Genomic DNA, 25,116 nt, shown 5'->3' on the forward strand with positions numbered 1-25,116 from the left:
TGGATGAACAAATCGTTGTAGTCGACTAGAGCGCTCTTTGCTCGGCTTGGCAGCGATTAGTTTGTGCTTAAAGGCACTTTAGACCCTTACGCGCGTGTGTGTACTGTTGTGATCGTTTAAGTATAAGATTCGTACTCCACGAGCCATTTCCCCTCCCCCCAGTGCGGTTCAAGACGCAATAACACGTACAGTAATTTTTGAGAATACGGTGTCGTGTAGCGAAATTATCGTTCCTTGTAGAACCAGTCAAGATATTCCGTTGTGCGAGAAAGACTCGCGGAGGACGGGAAACAAGAAACGGTTATCCTTCGTGGAATGCTTCAGTAAAATGGCGGTAATCGACAGTGCAATTGGTGCTCAACGATAGAGGAAAATCGGTGCGTTCGGATTATCGACGACGTTTTAAAGTTGTTTTATATTCGTATTATCACGATAGATATTCGATTAACTTACAAACGACATTGAGTTTTGAACTAAAACCTTTTTCATCAAGGTTTCTCTTCCGTTATCGGTTTTTTTCTTCTTTCTTCGTCGCCTTCAAATTGAGAAGAGCAGTACATCGCGAAGAAGGATAATAAGGGAGGAGGATCAGGTTAGCACCATAGGGTGCTGAGGAGGCCATTGCTTGCGCTCGAAATCTTCCTCCACAGTCGTTACGAGCGCGATGCACGTGTCACATCGTAATCTTTGCAAGAACGTTGAAAGCGTTAATACAAACGAGAGAGAAACGGTACGAGTAGGAGTCGGTGTCATCGACGAGATTAAAGTTAGGTGAGAGACAACGTCCTCTGATTGTGTTCATTCGTGATGTATTTTTTCTTTTCGTAAGAAAGATAGAGATAGAGATATAGAGACAGGTAAAGTAAAAAAGAAGAGAGAGAGAAAGATAGAGAGAGGGAGTAAGTGAAAGAGAGAGAGAGAGAGAGACAGAGATAGAGATAGAGAGAGATAGAGAGAAAGAGAGAAAGAGAGAAAGAGAGAGAGTGCGAGCGAGCGAGCGAGCGAGCGAACGACGAGCGAACGAGCGTGTATATGAAGAAGGGGTAGAGAAGAGGAAAGAGAGAGTACGAAATTGCTTTCCTTGTTGTCATGCGAGCGAACGTCGTTACGGTTTAGAATCGAATTTTTTATTACTGACGTTTGTCAAATGTAAGCAAATCGATAGTATTTCGATTGTTTTTATTGTTTATTAAATATTTTCATATGATAGATAGGTTAGGCTAATCTAACAGATGACTTTGCATAATGATACCGTGGTTCGTGGTTTTACGAACAAGAATTTTCTGGATAATCCGAGCGAACAAAACGATATAAAGTATGCAAAAAAAAGAAATAAACTAAATATTCGAGTGTTTGCCATGATATCATTAAATAGCAATAAGCACAAAACATTTTTTATGGATATTGGTGAAAGTTCATAATTAGGGGATATATTATATGCTTTGTTAAAGATGTAATTTTTTAATTGATAAATTAATTTTATACCAATTAGACGTAATAATAAAACAAAATCTAATTTGAGTTTCATTATTAAATATTTAGAATAAACCTACAAAAAAATTATTTTTCATTTCAGATACTAGGTCTTGCAAAGAAATACTAAAATGAAGATCGACCGAAGCAGGTTGAAAAAGTGCACTTCAGAAGTTGTAAGTAAACTACTTTATAAAATAAGTGATATATAATTTATTGCAAATTCATGTGAAAATCTTTGAGAATTGTTTCAAAATACTTTATATAATATCATTTAAATCATGACATAATACAATGATAGCAACATAAATTTATTCTTGAAAATGACTGTAATAGTAGACAATTTTTTTGGCTACTATTGTTTATTGTTGGTGTATGTGTCTATGTGTATGTGTATTGGAAGAAGAATCAATTATATAAATAGTTAGATGATGTAATACTTATTTATAACACAATTTTTTTTAATGGAAATATGCAAGAAAAAATTGTTTGTATGAAACCAAATTTATATTAATTGATTAATCTATAGCCAGCAGAATGTCAAGCCCTCATAAGCAAATTGCGTTCTTGCTCACACGCGGAATTATTAGAGGAGCTAAAACAAATAGATGCTTGGACTTTTGGAAAGTGCGAATTATTTCATTGGATTGATGTCTTGGATCTTAGCGACAGTATTTTAGAAGAAGCTACAGCAAAAAGCTCAGATAATCCATGGGAATTGGCATGTGACTTGCCTCAAAATGCAGAGGTAAATTTAATATTTCATATAATTAAATATATATAATTTTTTTGAGAATAAAAATAAACATAAAATGAGTAACTTTTTACAGGCAAAAGAATTACTTCTTTGGGTTCTCCATTTTACTACATTGTTAATTGAACATTCATTCTCACGGCATTTGTATAACAGTATGGAACATCTAATTACATTATTATCAAGTTGTGACATGCACGTGGTTCTTGGTGTATTAAATCTTTTGTATATGTTCAGTAAGCGTAGTAATTTTATTACTCGTCTAAATAGTGATAAACGTCAAGCTCTTCTTAGTAGACTTAACCATCTAGCAGAGGTTAGTGTAATAAAGTTTTGTTATACTAAATAGATTACTTATAATAATAGTAATAATAATAATAATAATGATGGCGATGATGATGATGATGATGATGGTAATAATAATTTTGATGATTTTCTTCGATTTATAGAGTTGGGGTGGAAAAGAAAATGGTTTTGGATTAGCTACATGTTGCAAGGAACATCCAGATAAGGTATTATATGAATTTCGTGTATTTTATAAAAATTATAAAATTAATTTCAGTATTTTGAAACATTTTTATTGTTTTATTCAGCCATTCCCGTCAAGTGCTACAACATTACATTTTGAATTCTACGCAGAAAATCCTACTGTAACAGAGAGTGCAATTACATCAAATATTAGTATAAAAAAGATTGGTCAAACAAATTATGCAACATATATACATATAGAAGGTGTAGATAAACTTGGTAAAACACCAGCACAAATAATGAATGACTTATTAAAAATTTATAATGTACCTCAGGATCGTCAGGTATATTCTTTATGATTAGTACTTATAGAGTATATAGATATATCTAGTCCATGATTATCTTAGTTTATAACATTATAGTGTTTATGACTTTCAAACTATAAATTATAAATAGTTTATTTTATAATAGAATACACATAATTATTTAATATCGTTGATATTATTAATTATAAATTTTATTTTATTTTATTTTCATATTTAAAGTATTTATTGATATATTTGTTTCTTATATAGTTATGGTAACGTATTTTGTATAATTCTTACATTCTTTACATTACATGAAAAGATTATATATATATATATATAAGATTAATAATCTTTTTCATCTTTTCAGATGGCTTTATTGACACATGTTAGACTGGCTCACAGTTTCTCAGATTATCGTAGGCGTTTGCAATGTGTTCAAGCTCGTCTTCAAGCATTATCTGTATTAGTATATAGCAATGCATTGCAAGAAAATGCACATAGTCTCTTACATGCTGGACTTCTTGAAGAATTAGTGGAATTACTTGAGTTGCCACACTCTCATCTTGTTGAAATTCGTGCTGCAGCATTACGCACTCTTACTAGTATTATACATTTAGATCGTAATCCACATTTTCCAAAGTATGTAAAAATTTTATTATTATTTTTATAAATTCATATTTTTATTACTTTTATTATTTTTATTAATTTTGTTTACACTTTATACATATTTCATATTTTTGATAGAAAACCTGGCTCTAGATTAAATATGATCATTGATGTGACTGGTGCCAGTTCATATCATGGCTTTCTACCTGTTCTTATTCGTACTTGCATAACAACATTAACATCATCGCAAGCAGATGGACAGCCATTTCCACTGCCATTGGCAACGGCTTTATTCAGTTTTTTATTTCATCTTGCTAGTTATGAAGCAGGAGCAGAGGCTCTTGTTAGTTGTGGAATGATGGAAAGTCTTCTTAAAATAATAAACTGGCCAGGAAGTGAACTTGAACATATAACGGTATGTAGATTGTAAGAGTACGAACATTTTAAACTTGAGTTAAGTTTAATTTTAAGCAATGAATAATAATTGCAATTAAATATATATGTATTTCATTCTAACATAGCCACTTAACAAGTAATTTTATGAAAAGTAACTGCCTATACATTTGTATGTTAACTAGCATCATTTGATTTTATGAATAGTATATAGTAATATATTTTTTTTTTTGAAATTTATATTTATAGTTTGGTACTAGAGCAGTGCGTGTGATAGATTTGATTGCAAATATCGATATGCAAGGATTTCAAGCTCATGGTGGTTTGGCTAGTTTTATTAATCGACTTGATATGGAAGTTAATGTCTGCAGAAAAGAACAATCTTTTGAAATAGAACCACAGCTTTATGAAGATACGCCACAAACTGTACATGAAAGAACGTTAGAAAGAGATGGAGAGACTTCTTCACGCCGCTTAAATGAAACTTTTGAAGAACGCGAAGAATCTTTGAATCCAATGGAATTTTCAGAAGATGAAAATATGAGTACTAAAACAGATGATAAAAATGAACAGTTACCTGATTATTCTGCTGCAAAGACTGGAAAGACTTGTCTACTACAACGTGCTGCGCTTTTAAAATCTATGTTAAATTTTCTTAAAAAAGCTATTCAAGATCCAGCTTTCTCTGATAGTATTCGACATGTTATGGAAGGGACGTTACCGTCATCTCTAAGACATATTATAAGCAATTCCGAATATTATGGTCCTTCTTTATTTCTACTTGCTACCGATGTTGTAACAGTATACGTTTTCCAAGAACCATCATTACTCTCATCACTACAGGATAATGGGTTAACAGATGTTGTATTGCATGCTCTTCTTATTAAAGAAGTAAGTGCATCTTGTATTTATAGTTCATATTGTGATTACGATCGATCTAGTTGAATGAAAGATTTCATTACTAGTTTTAAGTACTTTGTATTTATGTAGTGAAATTATCTACCAAAATTTATAGATACAAATGTAAAATGATTATTTATATTTAGGTACCTGCAACTAGAGAAGTTCTAGGATCATTACCCAATGTATTCAGTGCACTTTGTTTGAATCAACGTGGTCTTGAATCATTTGTGAAACGTCGTCCTTTCGAACGATTGTTCAAAGTGCTTCTGTCACCAGTTTATTTATCAGCTATGCGAAGACGTAAAAGCGCCGATCCACTTGGTGACACAGCTTCTAATCTGGGCAATGCTATGGACGAATTGATGAGACATCAGCCAAGCTTAAAAGTTGATGCTATTTCTGCAATTATTAAGGTACATTATTACTATTATAATTATAATAGAGATATATTATATAAATGATGATATATTTATATAATTAAAAAAAATAATATATTACTAATATAAAATGTTTGATATATATAGTTGCTTGAAGAACTTTGCGTACTTGGTTGCGATCCACGATATATATGTTGGCGTGGTGTTAGTAAATCAGATAATTCTCCATCAAATTCTGGATGTGGAAATCGTCAATCTTCGGGTCAATCAGTTGGCGTTGGCGTTGGAGATTCAGCAGGTGGTAGTGGTGGAGGCGGAGGAAGTAGTAGCGACGAAGAGGAAGAAGATGAAGAAGAAGCTAGCACTAGTTCTCATCCCCAACGTGAAGAACAACCCTCTCCATCTCCTGCACAACCTGGGCCACCACCTCAACCTAGAGAAAAAACACCTATTGCCTTGGTTGATTACATTCAGAATGTTATGAAGTTCGTCGATGCTATATTGAGTAACAATTCGACGGATGATCATTGTAGAGAATTTGTTGCGCAAAAGGGACTTGTACCGCTCCTTTCCATTTTAGGATTACCAAATTTACCAGTAGATTATCCTGTTGCTCAAGCAGCTCAGGCTGTAGCTTCAGTATGTAAAAGTATTTTGGTAGGTTGATATTTAATGAAATAAATTGAAATTTTAGAAATTATAAATTAGTAAGAATTAAGATCAAGTATTATAATTGTCATTTTTATTTATAGAACTTAGCGCATGAACCTTTGGTTCTTAAAACGGGATTGTCACAATTAAATGAGGTTCTAAACTTGCTAAAGCCTCTTTGCAGTAATATGCAATCGCCTGCAGGTTCTGTTTTACTACACGAATTGGCTTCAGCTCCAAATCTTGAGACAGCTTTCACAAGTGATACAGCAACGCCACTATTACACGCTATGAATGCAGCTCATGGATATATTGTAATGTTTGTCCACGTTTGTCGAACGAGTCAAAGCGAGATTCGAAACTTATCTATGAATCATTGGGGATCTGACTTAGGTTTAACAGTTTTAAAAGGATTATCTAAGTTATACATGTCTCTTGTTTGGGAAAGTACTTTATTACTTGCACTATGTAGCGAAGATATCATTCCAGCTGGTTGTGACTTTGGAAAAGAAGATATGGACAAATTAATACCGCCCGAATTAAGAGTTAGTTACAGTATACTTTTTATTATTAACTTTTTATGTATTAACAAATTTTAGACACTAATGTAAGTTTTCTTAGACGGATTGTGAAAGTTCTACATGGTCTGGTGCTGCTTCTTCTACCGATATAGGTAGTAATGGAATGACAACTGCCATGGAAGCACTCAGCACTGATCCTCCACCTATACCCATGGAGGTAATTATAAATTGATGAATGTAGAGCATAGAAAAAAGGTGAATCATAATATTAAAATATTTACCAAATTCTTAGGTTGATGATAAGCCAAGTACTAGTGCTGGAAGGACTTCACCTAATTCTCACCAACTTAAATATATTAAGCCTTTATTAGGTGCATCATCGAGATTAGGTAGAGCACTTGCAGAATTATTTGGTCTACTTGTTAAGGTATAGTTAAATTCATCTTTTATAAATATTATATACATACATAGTATATTTAATAATATTGCATTATACAAATTTTGTTACTACAATTAAAAACTATATGATAGCATACATATAATCATTGGCGGATTTTGTCTTCAAGGGACCGACGTTACAAATCTTTTGAGTCTCATTAAAATAAATTAATTATACACAATATTTATTCTCTCGCTTTAATGCAAATAATGAAGTGAGAAATACATTGTCTAAATTAGATTATAACCTCAAATATAGAAATAAAAATTATATGACGGTCATCAAATATTAAATTAAATTTATTATATAATATAAATTTATATTATTGTTTAGGGACTTTTGCCTTATAGAGTCCAATGCGACCGCTTCTATAGCTTGTAAGTAAATCCGCCATTGCATATAATGTATATTAATGCATACTATAATTGTTCTACTATATTTAATATACGTAGAATAATATTGTCCAATATACATTTTGGTGCCTAAAAAGTAAAAACTATTCTTAGATATATTTGGGGCACTGATAGCAAAAATGGCAATTTTTTTTATTCTATTAGCTATAATTTTGGAGATAAGCATAACAGCCTTATATGCTAATTCAACAGCTTTTCCATAAAAATTTAAGATTTTTAATTGTATAATCTCTAAAAAATAAATGGATCATATTAGATTCTAGAATTAAACTTACACTCACAATGTTCCATTTTCACCGTAAAAAATCATAATTAAAAATATATACTTTATTATTAAATTATGATTTTTCTATACGAGTGTTTCGAAAATTAAAGCTGATACGATGAAACCGATGCTATTTTTGGAATTAGTGCACCAAGTATACTTAGGAATAGGTTTAACTTCCAAAGCAACAGATAAAAACTTTTTTTAGTTGGGCTGTATAATTTAATTTATAAATATATATTATAATTATATAAATATATACTACAATAAAATTTTTTTTAAAGCTTTGCATGGGTTCACCTATAAGGCAAAGAAGAGGACAACAAATGCCTTTAACTCCTGCTCTTCCTTCCCAAGCAGCAAGAAGCGTAGCGACTGCTTTGAATCGTTTATTAACGCGTGGTCTATCTTGGGAAATATTACCTCCATCGCCAATTCCTAAATTCCAATTGACTTTCTTAATATGTTCTGTGGGATTTACTTCTCCGATGCTTTTTGATGAAAAGAGGCATCCATATCATTTGATGCTTCAAAAATTTGTTCTCTTGGGTGGACAAAATGCGTTTTTCTTGTAAGTATTATCAGAATACATAGATCCTTCTATTGGCACAATATATATATATATATATATATATATATATATGTAAGACATTTAATGGTATAATTTTTACTTTACTTTATATTTATTTCATTTTATAATTACAGAACTTTCCAATGGGCATTGTCAGGAGGGGGACAGTTTCCATTATCTGAAGGTTTAGAACATCCAAATTTACCTGATGGAACTGGAGAGTTTCTAGATGCTTGGCTTATGCTGCTTGAGAAAATGGTGAACCCTAAAGCAATTTTAGATTCCCCGCATGTAGTATCATCTAAATGTACAGGAATGTATGATAGGTATGAGGTATTTGATCCGATAAAATACCTCACAGATATCCATAAGGTAATATTACGAAAGTTATTATTTACAAGTGCATATGTATTTCTTATACTTTTATCGTGTAACGTCTGATTTATTATAGAAAGCTTTTAAAGCGGTGATGCTTATGTGGGGTAAAAAACCATTAAAAAATTATGGAGCTCGTATGACAGAATCTATATTATCGATCTTGCGGCATATATTACGCGGTGAAAAAATAATTAAGGTAAATAATGTACAATATTTAAGATCTTTTCGATGATTACTGTATTTTAAATATAAAATGAATTATCTCAATGTTTTAATAAAATCCACAGGAACGCTCTGAAAGAGAGAAAAATAACGAAGGTGTTTCGGCTAGTGGTAGTGGTAGTACTAGTTCCGTTGGTAGAAGTGGAGCAATATCAGATAGACGAGATGAACCAGAAGCAGATGTAAACTTGGAACATTTGAGGCAATTGATGGACATGGGTTTTAGTAGAGCCCATTGCATTGAAGCTCTCTTACATACGATGACCGTTGAGCAAGCAACCGAATATCTTTTGGCAAATCCTGCTACATTACGAAGACCAGTAAGATTTAGCGTAACTTATCCATTATATATTAATTATGCGTATAGAGTTAAAAACAAAACAAAAATTATTCGTTTATTACAAATCTTAAAAGAGTAACCGTTGTATATGTTTGTACTTAGGATGCTCCATCGGGTGATCCAAATCGTGTTGTTACTATGGAATTAGAATTAACCGAAGATGAAGACATAACGCAGGTTCTTGCTATGGCATTTGCTGATACCGATGCATTAAAAGCACCAGGACCAGAAGAACCTGATAGAGAGACAACATTAACAGAGAGCATAGATGAATTCACTCGTAATGCGTTAGCACAATGTCTTAATCTTTTGGATCTTATGCCCGACACAGTATATAGAATTTGCGATTTATTAGTAACTATCACAAAACGGAATGGGGATGAATGGCGAGATAATATGTTACGGCAATTAATACGAGAGGTAATTTATTTATTAATGTTATAATTCGTAAAACAATAATAAAGAATATTTATTTCTTTGCGAATTAAACTTCTAAATAATATTACAATAATTCAACAGATCGGTGACTTAGTCGATTATTTGATCGATATTACTAAAAGTCAAGATGAAAATGCTGGAACACGATTAGTAGAATGCGAGGAGGCAAATAAAGTATCAAGACGTATTTACCTCTATACTTTATTTTTTGAGGTTGGTATACAGAAATATCGATTTATTTAATTTTATTCTATTTTTTACCTTTATGTTTTTACTCTATATTTAAATTATTATAGGGTACCTTTCAAGAAATGCGAGTACCTTGTGCCCGTATTGTCGAGGAGTGCGTTATGTTAGACAAACTTGTGAAATTACTTGTTATGAGCGAGGGACCGCTTACTGCTAATAAGAATAAGATCGTAAAAGAAAGTAAAGATGGAACAGTCTGTGTGAAGACTCCTAAATGGCTTGCACCTTTATTATTACTTATAGACCGTTTAGAGAAGGTTGGAACTCTTACAAAAAGAAAACAATTAATGCATAAAGTAAGTAGACGATACAATGAGAAGTAATTAATACAAAGAAATATTTCTAATAATTTCGCTTCACTAGGTCACAAATTGCATGTGGAAATGGTTCGATTTAAGTACTGGAAAATGGACTCTTTATTCACCAATGAATAATAGAATTATTAATGAGGCATACTGGGCTGGTGAGCCTAATGTGCGTATAACATGTAGCAGACGTCGTTACTTAATAACATTTTCATGTATGACTCAAGTAAACGAGGAAAGTGACAATAGGAGACCAATTACGATGGGTTTTAACTTCAACAGTGGTACAAACGAAGATGGTGGTTCTGGTTCTGATTCTAATATGGATACCGATGATAGTCCAGTCGAGGAGAAACGAAACGCTGTTGTACAAGGTTTAGATCCTAGTATAGCACCAAGTATTGTACGGTAAATTTAATCTTCTTGTTTTAATTAATAATATTATTAATAAAATAGGAACATAGCAATATATTTATTCATTTATTATTTATATTTTTAGTGCTTGTGTAAAATTATTAGCCATCCCAGTTGATCGCGATACACTCCATGCTTTGATGAAAGTATGTTTGCGTTTAACGAGGGATTATAAAAATGCAGAAGTATTTGCACGTGAGGGTGGTGTAAAATTGCTTTTAGAAATGACTCAGTCCAGTACCTTTATCGGATGTATTAATCTAAGTACACTCCTTATAAGACATACATTAGAAGAGCCACGTATTCTACGTCTTGCTATGGAAAAGGTATCACTTTTATAATTTCCGCGTCAATTATAAGCGTTTAAAGTGATATTGGATATTACAAAAAACACATTGAAGAATTTGAAATTAATACATTCTGATCTTATTATTTCTAATTAGGTCATACGCACGCGCACGCAAAGTAATATTCCTCCTGCATACAAAGAAATTTTGTTTATGACTCGACAAATCAGCAGTGCAGTATGCCGCAATCCTGAAGTTTACAGAGAAGTTTGTGAAAATATTCTTAGGGTTGATATTAACGTACTAAAAAGTGAGTATCTGATTTTTGTAATTGGGAAGATGCAAGATGATAAGTAATTGTATTTAAAAATTTTAATTGTATATAAAAATTTAATTTGTGTATATACGTATATATTATTGTAGGGGATGATATTGATAGCAGATTAGTCGTCAAAGCCTTACCTCCTACTCATTCTCCAGCCTTACCAATGGTAGAAGAAGTTTCTATCGGTGTTGTCCGAGATCTGTTAAATGCATTAATAAAACCGGTACCTATACTACCTGATGATGGATCTGTAACACCGACCGGAAGTCCAGAAAAAAAGACAACACATTCAACCTCTGCAACTGGCAATGCATCTTCCTCATCTTCAAGACGCGACGTACTTAGAAGTAATGCAATGTCTACGAATGATCCTTTAGATGATGATGACCAAGTATCTCAAATTATTCCTCTTAAAATATATACGGATGTAAGCAGTAATGGTAAAGCAGAATCGGAAGAAGCGAAAAAGCCATTATTGGCAAAGTCTGCAATATTAAAGACATTAGCCGATGCAGTTCGGTCCTATGGTGCAATTGTTAGTCTTATTACTGAACACACATATAGAGCAGGCCAGAGTGAATTAGTGACAGAAGATACCACAGCTCTTGCATTTCTGCTTGATAAACTTTTACCGATGTTACCAGAAAACTCCAGTGATCGTCAATGTAATAATATGGCACGTACGTTAATAGCTGCTATAGCATCGTGTAATCATTCACCGGATGTGCAGACGACATTAGTAACCGAAGTCAAAGCGGCATTGACACGAACATTGGCACTTCCAGAGAGTGCAGAAAAACATGCACAATTGCAGTTATTAATTGGTTTAATTTCTACTATGATCGATAGTTGTCCACTTACATCGCACGCACAGCTAAGAGCATCGTTGAAAATTCATCAATATAATAATGTTAATTATATTGTTAGAATTATGCTTAAAAAAGGTATCATAACTGACTTAGCTAAAATTCCTCATAGTCTTGATCTTTCGAGTCCACATATGGCTGGGACTATAAATGCTGCTTTAAAACCTCTTGAAACATTATCTCGTATTATTAATCAACCAATGCCTGGAGGTATTAATAAATTCACGAAGCCAAAAAATAGAACCGTTCATGAAGAACCGATAGGAGAACAAACTGGTACTACAACTTCGGAAACTACTCATGCTGTCGGCGAGGAAACTATTGAGGATGCAGAAAACACCGAGCATGACATTTCGGTGACAGCAGAAAGTTTAGAACCGACATCCGAGAGTCACGTACACGAAGTAGGAGATGAAGCTGCCTTAGAAGACATCATGGATCAACTTCTTGAAAGGTAATAATATATAAATAATTAATTTTTAAATTAAACTACAAGAAATTTTTTAATTTTATTAAATTTCATTAAAATATATGAATTGCTGAAAATGTTGATGTCCTTTATCTTTATTTTTAATATTTTATGTTCTTTATCTTTAATTTTATATAGAAACATAATTTTTAAATCATATAAATTATTTTTAAATCATTTAAATTATTTATTTTATGAATGACTAAGAAATCAGATATAAACTCAATAGTTGTGCAATGCTTATAATCAAGCAGTGTGTTATTTTCCAGAGATGGTTCTACTGTGGCAGAAGAACAATCGTCTCGGTCACATCGACCAATGGATATTGATGATGAAAGTCTAGCGATGCGTGATCCAGAAGGAGACTTCGATCCAACACGTGACACCACCGTAAGAGTAACATCGCTTTTCTTTTTTCCCTTTTATTATTCTATTTTTTGTATTTTTTTTAATAATTTAATTTTATTTTTATAGGAAGATCTAATGAGCTCTGATTCGGATTCTGATAGTAATCAATCAGATGATAATGAAGATGAAGTTCAAGATGACGAAGACGAAGAGGAAGAAGAGGAAGATGAAGGTAAGAGTAGAAACATCTCATTATTCCATATGTAATTATCCATAGTCTCAAAATATAACTAAACATTTGTATAAGAGGTTTTAGTGTAGTTTAATAATTTTATCTGTAACAAACATGTAGATTATAACAGAAATGTACATAGATAACAATTTACCTATTCAGGCGAAGAGAATGAAGAAGAGGAAGAGGAAGAAGAAGAAGGTTCATCAAACTATGAGGAAGATGGAATAGAATTTTATGAAGATGTTGGAGAAGCTAGTGGTGTCTTTCGTATGTTTCCATCTGCAGAACGTGATGGTGGCAATGTTGTTATGATACAGCATAATATTGATAATCAAGACAATGTAAATACAGTGTCATCTACACCTATTTCAACTCGACCTGGTCTATCGTGGAATACAAGTTTCCCTCTACCACTTGGTTTATTTGAAGAACCACCTTCTTTCTCAGAAGGAAATGGTAAGTACAAATGATTTCAAGTATAAATTATACCGAATTTTTAATCTGCGAACTTTTGCGTTTGTTAAAAGTAATGTAATATTTGCCTATATATACTTGTCTCATCACAAGAAGATATTTATTCTGATTTTAGGTATTAGTTCACATCCTATATTAATAGCTCAAGGTAGTTTTGATAGCGGAAATCCAAGAGCTCAACGAGTACTTCGTCATCGACGATATCAATATTTACAATTATCCAATTCTCGTAATCCAAATCCACCTGTAATATTACAAAGGTATGTGTACTTTAATAGTCTTCACTATTGTTTAATAATTTGTTTTTTTTTATTTAATCTTTTCTTTTTTTTTTTTTTTTTTTTGTCTTTTATTTACACAGACTCTTAGGTCCAACTGCACAGAGTCTTCCCTTATCAGCTAGTCAAGTTTTAGCTTCTAGCTTTAGGGATACACGTGTTGTTGTAATGGACAATGGTCTTGGAATATTTACAAATCAAGAAGAAGAACAAATTGATTTTGTAGTAAGTAAATAAAATTTATAATAGTATTTTATTAAATGTACTTGAAAATTAAAATTTTATTATTAATGACAACAAATTTATAGGATCAATCAGGTTACTTATTTGGACCAAGTTTAGCTGCAACGTTAAATAACATTCCAACTGCATTACACTGGTGGATCGAAGAAAGCAAACTATTAGATGGAGATTCGCAGCCTGATTGTTGTGTTGGTGAGAATTAAAATATGGAAATATATCAATCATGTTTTTATATAAATTTGTAATATACATTCTATAATATTTCACTTTCTATGAAAAAAGGTGTTGTGCATAAAATGATACCTAGTCTTGAGAAACATAGAAATGCTGAATTAGCTGAAAGAAAAGAAAAACGTAAGAAACAGCATGGTTCAGAAAGGGAAAGTGAGAGAGACGGAAAAGAAGAAAAAGACAGTACAAAAAATGTTGAATGTAAGTGCAGATGGAATAGATTAATATGAATAAAATTCTTTATGCAAGATATAATGTTAATAAATATGTCTGATCTTTAGCGGGCCCATCAACAACAATTTCAATAGAAGAAGAAAGAAACTTGGCATTATCTCAAAGAGATGACACGATAGTTATTACAGCTCCGGAACCTCATGCTGAACCTATAAGACAAGAATGCATACCTGATGAAGATATCATTGGTAAGTGTAAAAGCATATCGCATATTATACCATAGAACAATGTCGTTTGTATTTTATATTTTACATTAAGTATGTTTATCATTTAATAAATATTGACTATTATTATTTACTTAGATGTTACTGGAGAAATGGAAGTAACAGTTCAGGATGACGAGGAAAGACCACGGCCTCCTCCACCACCAGAAGAACAATCTACAAATACTAGACAACCCCGGATTGATTGGACTCCTAGATTAGAGCTCGCTGAAAGTATCGTTGATTCCGTACTTGCTCCTTGTGCTTCTGAAGTTTCGAGGCTAAGTAAATATATAATGTTCATTGTTAGTTCGTAATATAGAATCTTTATAATTAACAATTTTGCCTGAGAATTTCATTTATATATTATTTTATGAAATAGGACAATCGGAACATACTACCGAAACATCAAATGAAATGCCTGATTGTACATCTACACCGATTTTAGTAGATTTTAGTCAAGAGGTAAATGAAGATCTTTCAAGAGAGAGTAGTGATTCAGCTGATTGGATAAGACGTCTATTAACTGATGATAGTCAATCTGGTGTGGAGCGAAAGTAAGTAGAAATAATTATCGTAATTTTATTATATTTTTTACGTATATAATAATAATAATAATAATAATAATAATAATAATAATAATAATAATAATAATAATAATAATGCGTACTATTTTTTAATTTATTTAGTGCAAATATCGTCGGTCAAGATCCAACGTCTTCGACATCTGAGAACACACATCCAGAAACATCGAGCCAACAACAGCAATCACAACAGCCATCTCAAGAACAACAGTTGCCAGATGGTGTGGATCCATCCTTCTTAGCTGCCTTACCAGAGGACATGCGTGATGAAGTCATAGCGGAACAACTAAGGTATGTTAAAATTGATGATTTGTAAATTATATGAATATTATATGAAAATTGAATATAAATATTATTATAAAGCAGCAATATATTTCTAATATAAATAGCATATTTAATGTTAATATTTAATATTTAATTTTAATAAAAATCAAATATAATTTATTATTATACAGACTTCAGCGTATAAGACAACGAGCTCAAGCTACAGCAGCCGAAGAACTTGCAGGGCCTGTTGAAGTAAATCCAGAATTTTTGGCCGCATTACCACCAGCCATTCAAGAAGAAGTTCTTGCCCAACAGAGATTGGAACAGCAAAGACACGCAGCTGCTTCTGCAAATCCGGAAGATCCGGTCGATGCTGCGGCATTCTTTCAAAATTTACAACCTTCCTTACGACAAGCTGTTAGTAAATTTTTTAACATTCGATTAATTCTTTCTTAAATATTGAATCTATTACTACAACAATTGTTCTCCCATTTCTTTATTCTCTCATAGATTCTTACGGATATGGAAGAATCGCAAATATCTGTTCTACCACCAGATTTAGCTCAAGAAGCTCAAAATTTGCGCAGAGAATGGGAAGCTCGTAACCGACATATGATGCAGGAGAGATTCCTTAGTCATGTTAGTCAAAGTAATACAGCGTTATCGAGTATATTGAGAAGTTCGGGTGGAGGTAATTATTATTCACTTAATGATTAAAATTGATCTATTTAAAATCCAAAGAAATAAAATTTAATTTATATGATTGTATTAAAGAAATTAAATTAAATAAAATGTACCTTTAATAGGCAGAGGAGGCGGTACACGATATGCTATTCATGCAGTTCCACAAAGAGCTCAGTGGGGATCTTGGAATCCTCGCGGAGATACTGCTATAGCACATCAAGGAGCAGGTTTACGTTTGAGAGGAAGACAATTACTTGATCACGAATCGATGGCATGTTTGTTGGTTTTACTATTTGTCGATGAACCTAAAATTAATACTTTAAGACTTCACAGAGTGATCAGAAATCTTTGTTATCATGGCAGTACAAGAGAATGGGTAGTTAAAGCCTTACTTAGTATCATGGAGAGAAGTAATGATGAAACTAGAGATATAATTACAGATTTTAGTGGAAAATTTAAAAGAAAAAGTTTGCTCCCTACCGCTTCAGATTATTGGTAAAGAAATTGTTTCTTTTTTTTTTCTTTCTCTTTTTTTTTTAGAATTCTTTTTAGTTAATTTTTTTTTTAATATATATATATAGCATACACATATTCTACAAAAGTAAATAAATAGATTGAGAATGCTATTATTCTATTATTTTCAGGTATCCTAAAATTTTTGAACAGAGAAATAATACACAATCGTGGCTAAATATTAGCATGGATGCAGCATTAGGATGTAGGGCAAATGTATTTCATATTATCAGACATGGTGGTAAAAAGTCAGAAAGACAAGGTAGCATAATAGCTATTCATCCACAAGCTGCACCAACAGTTTGTAGGTTGGTATATCAAAATTTCCTTTGTATCTTGATAAAGAAAGACATGTTCCTTTTTAACATTATTTAAATTCTATAGGCACACATTAGAACTCCTGATCTCCTTAGCAAAAAGTTTTCCGGGATATTTTGTGCCAATCAAATCTAAAGAATCAGAAGATAAAGATAATAATAAGGAAAAAGATATAGGCAATAACAAGGATGAAACTATTTCAAAATCAAAGTCTGCATCAAAACCAGGCAAAAGCGATATTCCAGATTTTTGGGATATGTTACTAAAACTCGACTCTTGTGCTTCGAAGAAAGGAAAGTCTGTTGCAAGAACTCATTCAAATTCAAATTTGGGAATGGATTCAGAGCATACAATGACAACTTTTGAAGCATCTCCATTTGGTCAATTAATTTCAATGTTAAATTGGTCAGTTATTAAACGAAGCAGTCAATTAACTGACAAACTATTACGGCTGCTTTCTCTGATCTCGATCGGATTGACAGAAGTAAATCTATATCGTCGACAAGAAGGTAATAAAAATAAAAAAACAGAATTGAGTAAAGAACAAAGTGTTGCTGCGCCAGAAGGACATTTGAGATTAGCCGTACAAGTATTGACCAGTAAAAGTTGTTCCGAAGAAGGTTTAGAAGATGCAACGGCATTGTTGCTTAACTTATCACACTGCCCAGATCCAACTAGACAATTGGTATAGTATTACTAAAGTATTATATATGATATATGATTTTTTTACAATTTGCCATCGAATATATTTAAAAATATGGAGTATTATATTTATTATTTACAAGAGATTAATTGTTTTTCTAATTTTTCTTTTTATTTATTATTCTTTCGGATAGATACTGAATTTACTCTTAGAAGGAGCGATGGAATTGGCAAATATGGTCTGTGAACACATCAGCGATTTAATGATAGAACTTAAAGTTTTGAATCGTGAACTGAGCAGAAGGAATTCTATCGAAGAACAACCATCAACTAGTTCTGGGGGAGGTGGACGTGGAATTCTTTTGGATAGGTAAGAAATTTCATTTTTATAATTGGTACATTGTTAGTTTTTGTTTTTTATACCATTGAAGATTAAAATCTATAATATTTGTTTAAAGATTTACCAATGAAAGCGTAGTTGTAACGGCACCAAGTAAAGTCAAAGCCGGAAGTGATCTCCAATTACCATCAATGGCTGCTCTTGTCAGTAAGACCTCTAGTCAGGCATTCTTTTTAAGAATACTTAAAGTTATTGTACAGATAAGGGAAGCTGTGCGTTTAGCAAGTACAAAGAAAGCAGGTATAAATTAAAAATATATTTATAACATTATTACAATTTATAATTAAAATTTTATCCTGCTTTAAACAAAGTATATCTTTATTCTTTTATCTTCTATATATAGCAAACCAAGCACCTGCTCCTACTGCAGATACGGCAACATCGAGTCAAATCTCAGGAACAGGTGATATATTGTATTTACTGTTGTTATTTACTTATATATAATTGTTATTATTTAGTATTATTAGATCATACTTCATTATGCCATGTTTCAGCCGATGATACTTCTTGTGCAGATGTTCCTATGGACACGGTGCAAAGTAGTACTGCTAATACGGAAAATACAAAGACGATTTGTCCACGTACTGGTAAGTTAGATAAAAAATAACTGGTAAGTTAGAATACATATACGCGCGGTAACAAATGAAAATAATGTACTTTTTTTTTATCATAGATGATGAAAAATCACCACTTCCACACTTAAGTGAAAGTTTAGTGTTGGATCATTTATGGGAAACACTTAGTGCTTGTTTGTTAGAATTGGAATATACTCCAGACCATCATGCCGTCCTTGTTTTACAGGTAAGGCAATTATATTATTGAAGATATTAAAATAAGCTGTTAAGTTTTGCTAAGTCTGACTTTTTTAAAAATATCGTAAGTATCATAATAATAATAAAAAAGAAAAAAGAAAAAAAAATAATCGTTTCATATCTTATTTACAGCCTGCCGTGGAAGCATTTTTCTTAGTCCACTCATCGTCTACTACATCTCGTGAACGACATCGCAATACTAATACGGAAAATCGTGAGGTCGTGCCAGATTTAGCGCCAGTTTCACCAATATATTCCGATAATGAAGGTACTTCTCAAACAGAAGCTGGTACTAATACTTCCTGGGATACAACTATTTCAGCGCAAAAAACTCTACCCCCGGATCAATTAAAATTCTTGAAATTTGCTGGTATAGTTTTTATACGTATAAAAACTTTGTTGTCTCGTATTTGTTTTTTTTATTATCTTACATATTGTATTATTTTAGAAACGCACAGAACGGTACTGAATCAAATTCTACGACAAACAACCACCCATTTAGCCGATGGTCCATTTTCGGTCTTGGTTGATCATACAAGAGTATTAGATTTTGATGTAAAGCGTAGATATTTCAGAACAGAATTGGAACGAATGGACGAAGGTATCCGTAGAGAAGAACTGGCAGTTCATGTGCGTAGAAGTCATGTTTTTGAAGATTCATTTAGGGAACTTCATAGAAGAAATGCAGATGAATGGAAGAATCGCTTTTACATTGTTTTTGAAGGTAAATTAATAGAGTAAATTATTATTTTTTTTTAAATAGTCTTGTTGATATCGATATATTGTCTGGGCATAGATAACTTATCTGTCAAAAGAATCGATAACAGTGATCATAAAAGTAACATTGTTTTATTGATTTGTTAAAGGAGAGGAAGGGCAAGATGCAGGAGGTTTACTGAGAGAATGGTATGTCATTATTTCGAGAGAAATTTTTAATCCCATGTATGCTCTCTTTACTGTTAGTCCTGGAGATCGGGTTACATATATGATTAATTCATCTTCTCATTGTAATCCTAATCATCTATGTTATTATAAATTTGTTGGACGGGTTATTGGTAAGTAATATTGTTTACTATTATCTATTTTGTTTATTATCACAGCGAAATAATGAAATGTTTCTTTTTTAACAGCTAAAGCTATTTACGATAATAAATTATTGGAATGTTACTTTACACGTAGCTTTTACAAACATATACTTGGAATCCTTGTAAAACATACTGATATGGAAAGTGAAGATTACAGTTTTTATAAGGGTCTCGTTTATCTCACGGAGCATACTATTGCTGATCTTGGCTATGAGTTGACATTCTCAACGGAGGTAAATGAAATGATATTCAAAATTTATTTTTATAAACTTAAATGAATATTTAATTTTAAAATGTATAAAAATTCAAAAATTTTATCAGGTAAACGAATTTGGTGTTAATGATGTTCGAGATTTAATACCAAATGGCCGTAATATAATCGTTACAGAGGAAACAAAACTTGAATATATTAGGCTAGTATGTCAAATGAAAATGACTGGAGCAATTCGCAAACAGTGAGTACTGCAAGCATAGATATTTTTCTCAATAGATTTAATAATTATATTTTGTTATTTATAACGATATTAAAGAAAATTATCTTTTGTTATTATTACAATGTTTTCTTTTTTGTAGATTAAATGCGTTCCTGGAAGGCTTTTATGATATTATACCGAAGAGACTGATTTCCATATTTAATGAACAGGAACTGGAATTATTAATCAGTGGATTGCCTAATGTAGATATTGAAGATTTAAAAGCAAACACTGAATATCATAAATATAGTGCGACGTCCCTGCAGGTATACTATCTTTTGCAAATATATAAAATCATCCATATAATAATTGATTTATAGCAATCTCTTATATTTAAAATAAATGAATATGCTTTAACTTTAATTCATTTAAAAATAAAATTTTTTAACAGATCCAATGGTTTTGGCGTGCATTACGAGGATTCGATCAAGCCGATAGAGCAAAATTTTTACAGTTTGTTACTGGAACTTCTAAGGTACCTTTGCAAGGTTTTGCTGCATTAGAAGGAATGAATGGTGTACAAAAGTTCCAAATTCATCGAGAGGACAGATCAACGGATAGATTACCATCCGCTCATACATGGTTAGTACTCGATTTTTTAATCGTCAAAAAAAATTTAATGATTTATCATATACCATAATATCATATATTTTTGTACATAATAGTATGTTGCATGCATGTTTTTCAATTATTTATTTATAAATTCTTCAATTATAGTTTCAATCAATTGGATTTGCCTGTATATGAAACATACGACAAATTACGCACGAATTTACTCAAGGCAATTCACGAATGCAGTGAAGGATTTGGATTTGCATAAAGTGTAATTTGAATACTGTTTTTACATATTATAAAACTTCATCGTAAATGTGTTGCCCTGCCTATCTACGATATATTATAGAACATGGCCCTTATAATTATTGGCTTATTATTAAATCGGAGATATTCTAAGCAATCATGCTTAATCTTCGTTCAAGATCTACTGATGAGACCTATACATCAACGTATATATAAGATACAAGCGTATGTATATACGTATAATTATCACGATGTAATTATTGAGAATAATTTTCAATTATATCCGCTACTAAAGTTTATTTCGTTGAAAAAGATCTTGAGGAAGATGCTGAGCTTTACAATAATTTCCAACAAAACGTAATATAGGAAATTTAACTAAGTTATATGGGTAAGATAAATGTAAGGTTCATATTTAAGTAGTAGGAAGTTTAATTTCTCATAAGGAATACATAGGGTGTAAAATGTAATATATTGCACTTCAACTGATTGGCGATACGTTGTAACCGGTTCGATAGTTTATATGGAAATAATACCATGGATACTGCTGGGGAGAAAATGTAGCGTTTAAAAACGAAACGTTGTAAGAGAGCAAGAGAGAGAGAGAGAGAGAGAAAGAGAGAGAGAGAGAGAGAAAGAGAGAGAGAGAGAGAGAGAGAGAAATATGCAAGTAAATGAGATGTGTGCGAATGAGTGTGTGAATTTGCAAATAAGGGAGCAAAAGCTCCAAGTAGAACGGGAAATATTGATGGAAATGATGAGCCTAATTACAAGATTTCATAATAAAAACGCTGTTCTGCCCCATGTAATGTATGGTTGTACACTATTAGTATTAATAATTATAACTAACTTTTAAATAATAGTAATGATCGCTAATTAATATCATTTTAATATTAATCATTCGAAATGTGATGTTAAAATCGTGTAATTTTTTCTTGAAATCTAACGAAATAAAGTTTACAGTTGAACAGACATTACTTTGTAAACACATCGAACGGGACAATATCAATTATGCGCGCAAAAATACATACAGTTATATTATTGGACTCCTTTATTGGATATTGTTAGAGAGAATAACTACCTAGAAATCATAGAATAAACAGAACATTGTATTTCTTCTAAAAAGAATTGTATTTTTTACTGCGTAGGACAACTTTTCTAATTGCATTCCTTATTCCGTGTTGAAACAAAACATTTGTTGCTCTTTTGCGCATTTCATCTCAATAATAGCGCCTGGTAATTAATTTAGATATGGTTTTTTAAAATATATACATATACATATACATACATATATATATATATATATATATATATATATGTATATGGATATGTATATTGAATGCAAATATGCTTCCATTAGATTGAACAATTCAAGCGGCCAATGTCTTTCGTCGGTCACTCATACACAATAACGTAATATATGTATATACGTTATATGTGATGCATATATCAAATAATATATACACATATGTTTATGTGCTTATTCGTGGCTTTTTGTTAAGTCCTAAAAGAATATGGCAGGTGTCTTTGTAAACATATACTAACAAAGAAAGATCATGACATATTATCTTGGAATTTTTTAATTAGATTGATAATATGATAGAGAGTAATGAATTAGAAGAAATCCTAAAATATGTTTCTACAGGCTATTATTTTAAAAAGTCAATTTTTATTTACAAATATCAATATTGTTGAATCAAACTGTTTTGTTTGTATATTATATTATCGACATTCATGGGAGAAAGAAAAAGATGCTTTACAATATCGTTGAGAAATTCAAACTTCGCTTCAAAAAATTGTTTTTTGTTGCATATTATGTAAAAAAAGTGTCAAAAACTTGAATCTTTATTTCAACAGCAACGATGGCATATCAACGACCGCTCACGGTTTACAACATAGAAACCCGAGATCGATCCCAATTGCGAATCTGTTTGTTTTCTTTTTTTGCAAGTTTTTACTTATTTTATTTTTTATATATTCAGAATATTTTTCTTACATGTCTGAAGTATATTTTTAATTATATTTTTTATTTTTAATTATATTTTTATATTTCATAAGAGATCCGCTAGCACCCTTGTCCATAGACAAGATTTTATTAATTTTAATAATTAGCTTTAATAATTTTAATTTTGAGAAATAAATTCTCTCTGAATCATAAAATGATCACTTCCAAATCAAATATAAAGTGAGCATGCATATTTATTGTAATTCTTGAATGCTTTTCTGTTAATCTTTCTTTTAGTTTTCAGATAACAGTCTTCATAGTAACATAAAGAAAAACGAATGTTTGCGCTATGAATAGAAAATTGATATAGAAGATCCTTGTTTGTTTTTATTTTAATGTTAACAAGAAAGCAAGAATATATACATATATATTTTTTATAATTAGAAATATCTCTGCCTTCTGTGATCAATTCTGAAGGACTTTGCAATCTGAAAAGAAAATTTTTTACTTGACGAGAAAAGTATGCATCAGATGGTTGATAATGGTACACATTTCAGAAGAATTATTTTTAACGTGCATCTTGATAAATTGTTCTTTGTATTAACAAAATATATCGTATAAACTATTGTATTTATTTGAATCTAAAAGTAAGAAAGATTTGTTTAGTAATATTACAGATTTCATTTTTTATTACTTTTACGTATAATGTACAATATAAAACAATCTTTCTTAAGTATAGTTATTAATTTTTTAGTAAAAACTTTCATTGATTAAATTTCAAAATAAAGATCGGTTTTTTGAGAAAACCGCTCGTCTTGAAAAAACTATTTTAAAGCATTTTTAGCTCAAGTTTACTCGACTCTTATATTTTCAATCTAATTTAAAAATCGGAGGATAATATATCGTGGCCTCTCCCAATAAAAGAAAATCAAAGAAGCGATGAACTATCCTCAACAGGCGCTGTTAATGTCACGATCTGTATGGAAGATACACTCATACATACAAACAGAAACAGAAATAGTATTCATGTAGAAACTTCTGCGCAAACTCTTTAAGCAGAAAAATATGCGGTATTATGCATCAAGCAGTTGTCATTAGTATGTATATGCTCTCTTTAGACTAATGAATAAATAACTCTTTTTTGGGAGGACTATTTATCTGCAACGATAATCTTTTTTCTGACTTCATTTGTTATATGTCCTCCATTTGTTTAAAAATAGAATAGTAATGTTGTCGCAGTGACGTTACTGATGAAAAAGCAACTCCTTTAGATATGAATATTGTAAGGATAGTAATAGAAATTTGATGAAAATAGGAGCAGAAATAATAGAAATAAGAGGAATCTTTAAGTGATTTAAATTTTATTAGATGCTTATGAAATCTATTTTGGATATCAAGGCAGCATATCGTAAAATTAAAGATTGTTGTTATGTAAAGAAAACTTCGTTTATGTTCACCATTTCTTTATTTCCTCCATCATTCAATGGTGTAGATAATTTACTCTCTTTATGAATTTGTTGTAAACTCTTGCGAAAAAGTTACATTATTTATCTCGTCGCGTTACAGTAAGTTAAGAATAAATATTATTGAAATATGTTACATTGGTCTTGTGTGCACGTTACTTTCGCCTTAATTTAGTGCTATTCAATATTTCTGATCACGAGTAAGCAACCTTTATAAATTTCTATTTGAATATACTGTATAGCATATAGTATTATAACATAACATCCAGAAATAATACATGGATTCTTGTAACGAAATTGGATTTGTTTTATTTTTTTTATTTTTTTTATTTATTACCTATCGACATTTTTTTTTATTTTATTTTCTAATTCTAACTGTTAATTGTAAATGTTTTATAGAAAATTCACATATAATGTTATAAAATATAAGTAACGTATTATTTAAGCATGGAAG

General features: G+C 31.3%; 1 protein-coding gene across 8 annotated transcripts; it reads left to right on the plus strand.

The window, feature by feature from the left end:
- The first annotated feature begins 47 nt into the window (after positions 1–47).
- Positions 48–25,095, plus strand: HUWE1 (HECT, UBA and WWE domain containing E3 ubiquitin protein ligase 1). 8 transcript variants are annotated; one of them, XM_035886013.2, is made up of 55 exons: positions 49–377; positions 494–771; positions 1,577–1,649; positions 2,003–2,221; positions 2,304–2,543; positions 2,677–2,739; positions 2,821–3,039; positions 3,371–3,642; positions 3,748–4,024; positions 4,252–4,893; positions 5,049–5,318; positions 5,430–5,939; positions 6,035–6,478; positions 6,555–6,671; positions 6,747–6,881; positions 7,856–8,142; positions 8,277–8,514; positions 8,594–8,716; positions 8,808–9,062; positions 9,185–9,502; positions 9,602–9,733; positions 9,817–10,065; positions 10,133–10,482; positions 10,574–10,814; positions 10,932–11,085; positions 11,199–12,420; positions 12,690–12,831; positions 12,910–13,015; positions 13,178–13,474; positions 13,608–13,752; positions 13,854–13,995; positions 14,079–14,205; positions 14,296–14,445; positions 14,526–14,666; positions 14,781–14,966; positions 15,064–15,238; positions 15,371–15,556; positions 15,721–15,949; positions 16,043–16,223; positions 16,339–16,711; positions 16,861–17,037; positions 17,114–17,732; positions 17,884–18,059; positions 18,148–18,329; positions 18,433–18,492; positions 18,584–18,676; positions 18,763–18,890; positions 19,034–19,271; positions 19,350–19,625; positions 19,768–19,956; positions 20,032–20,219; positions 20,308–20,441; positions 20,560–20,725; positions 20,851–21,041; positions 21,177–25,095. In XM_035886013.2, exons 3-55 carry the CDS (start codon positions 1,605–1,607, stop codon positions 21,277–21,279), a joined length of 12,522 nt encoding a protein of 4,173 aa, XP_035741906.1. In that variant the 5' UTR covers positions 49–377; positions 494–771; positions 1,577–1,604; the 3' UTR covers positions 21,280–25,095. The 8 variants fall into 8 exon arrangements, with proteins under 8 accessions (XP_035741940.1, XP_035741906.1, XP_035741898.1 ...); XM_035886047.2 differs by having other exon boundaries at positions 48–771; positions 18,605–18,676; XM_035886005.2 differs by having other exon boundaries at positions 49–771.
- The last annotated feature ends 21 nt before the right edge of the window (positions 25,096–25,116 follow it).

Source organism: Vespa mandarinia, chromosome 8 (genome assembly GCF_050613455.1).
Source record: "Vespa mandarinia isolate Hongniang chromosome 8, ASM5061345v1, whole genome shotgun sequence".
Classification (NCBI taxonomy): domain Eukaryota; kingdom Metazoa; phylum Arthropoda; class Insecta; order Hymenoptera; family Vespidae; genus Vespa; species Vespa mandarinia.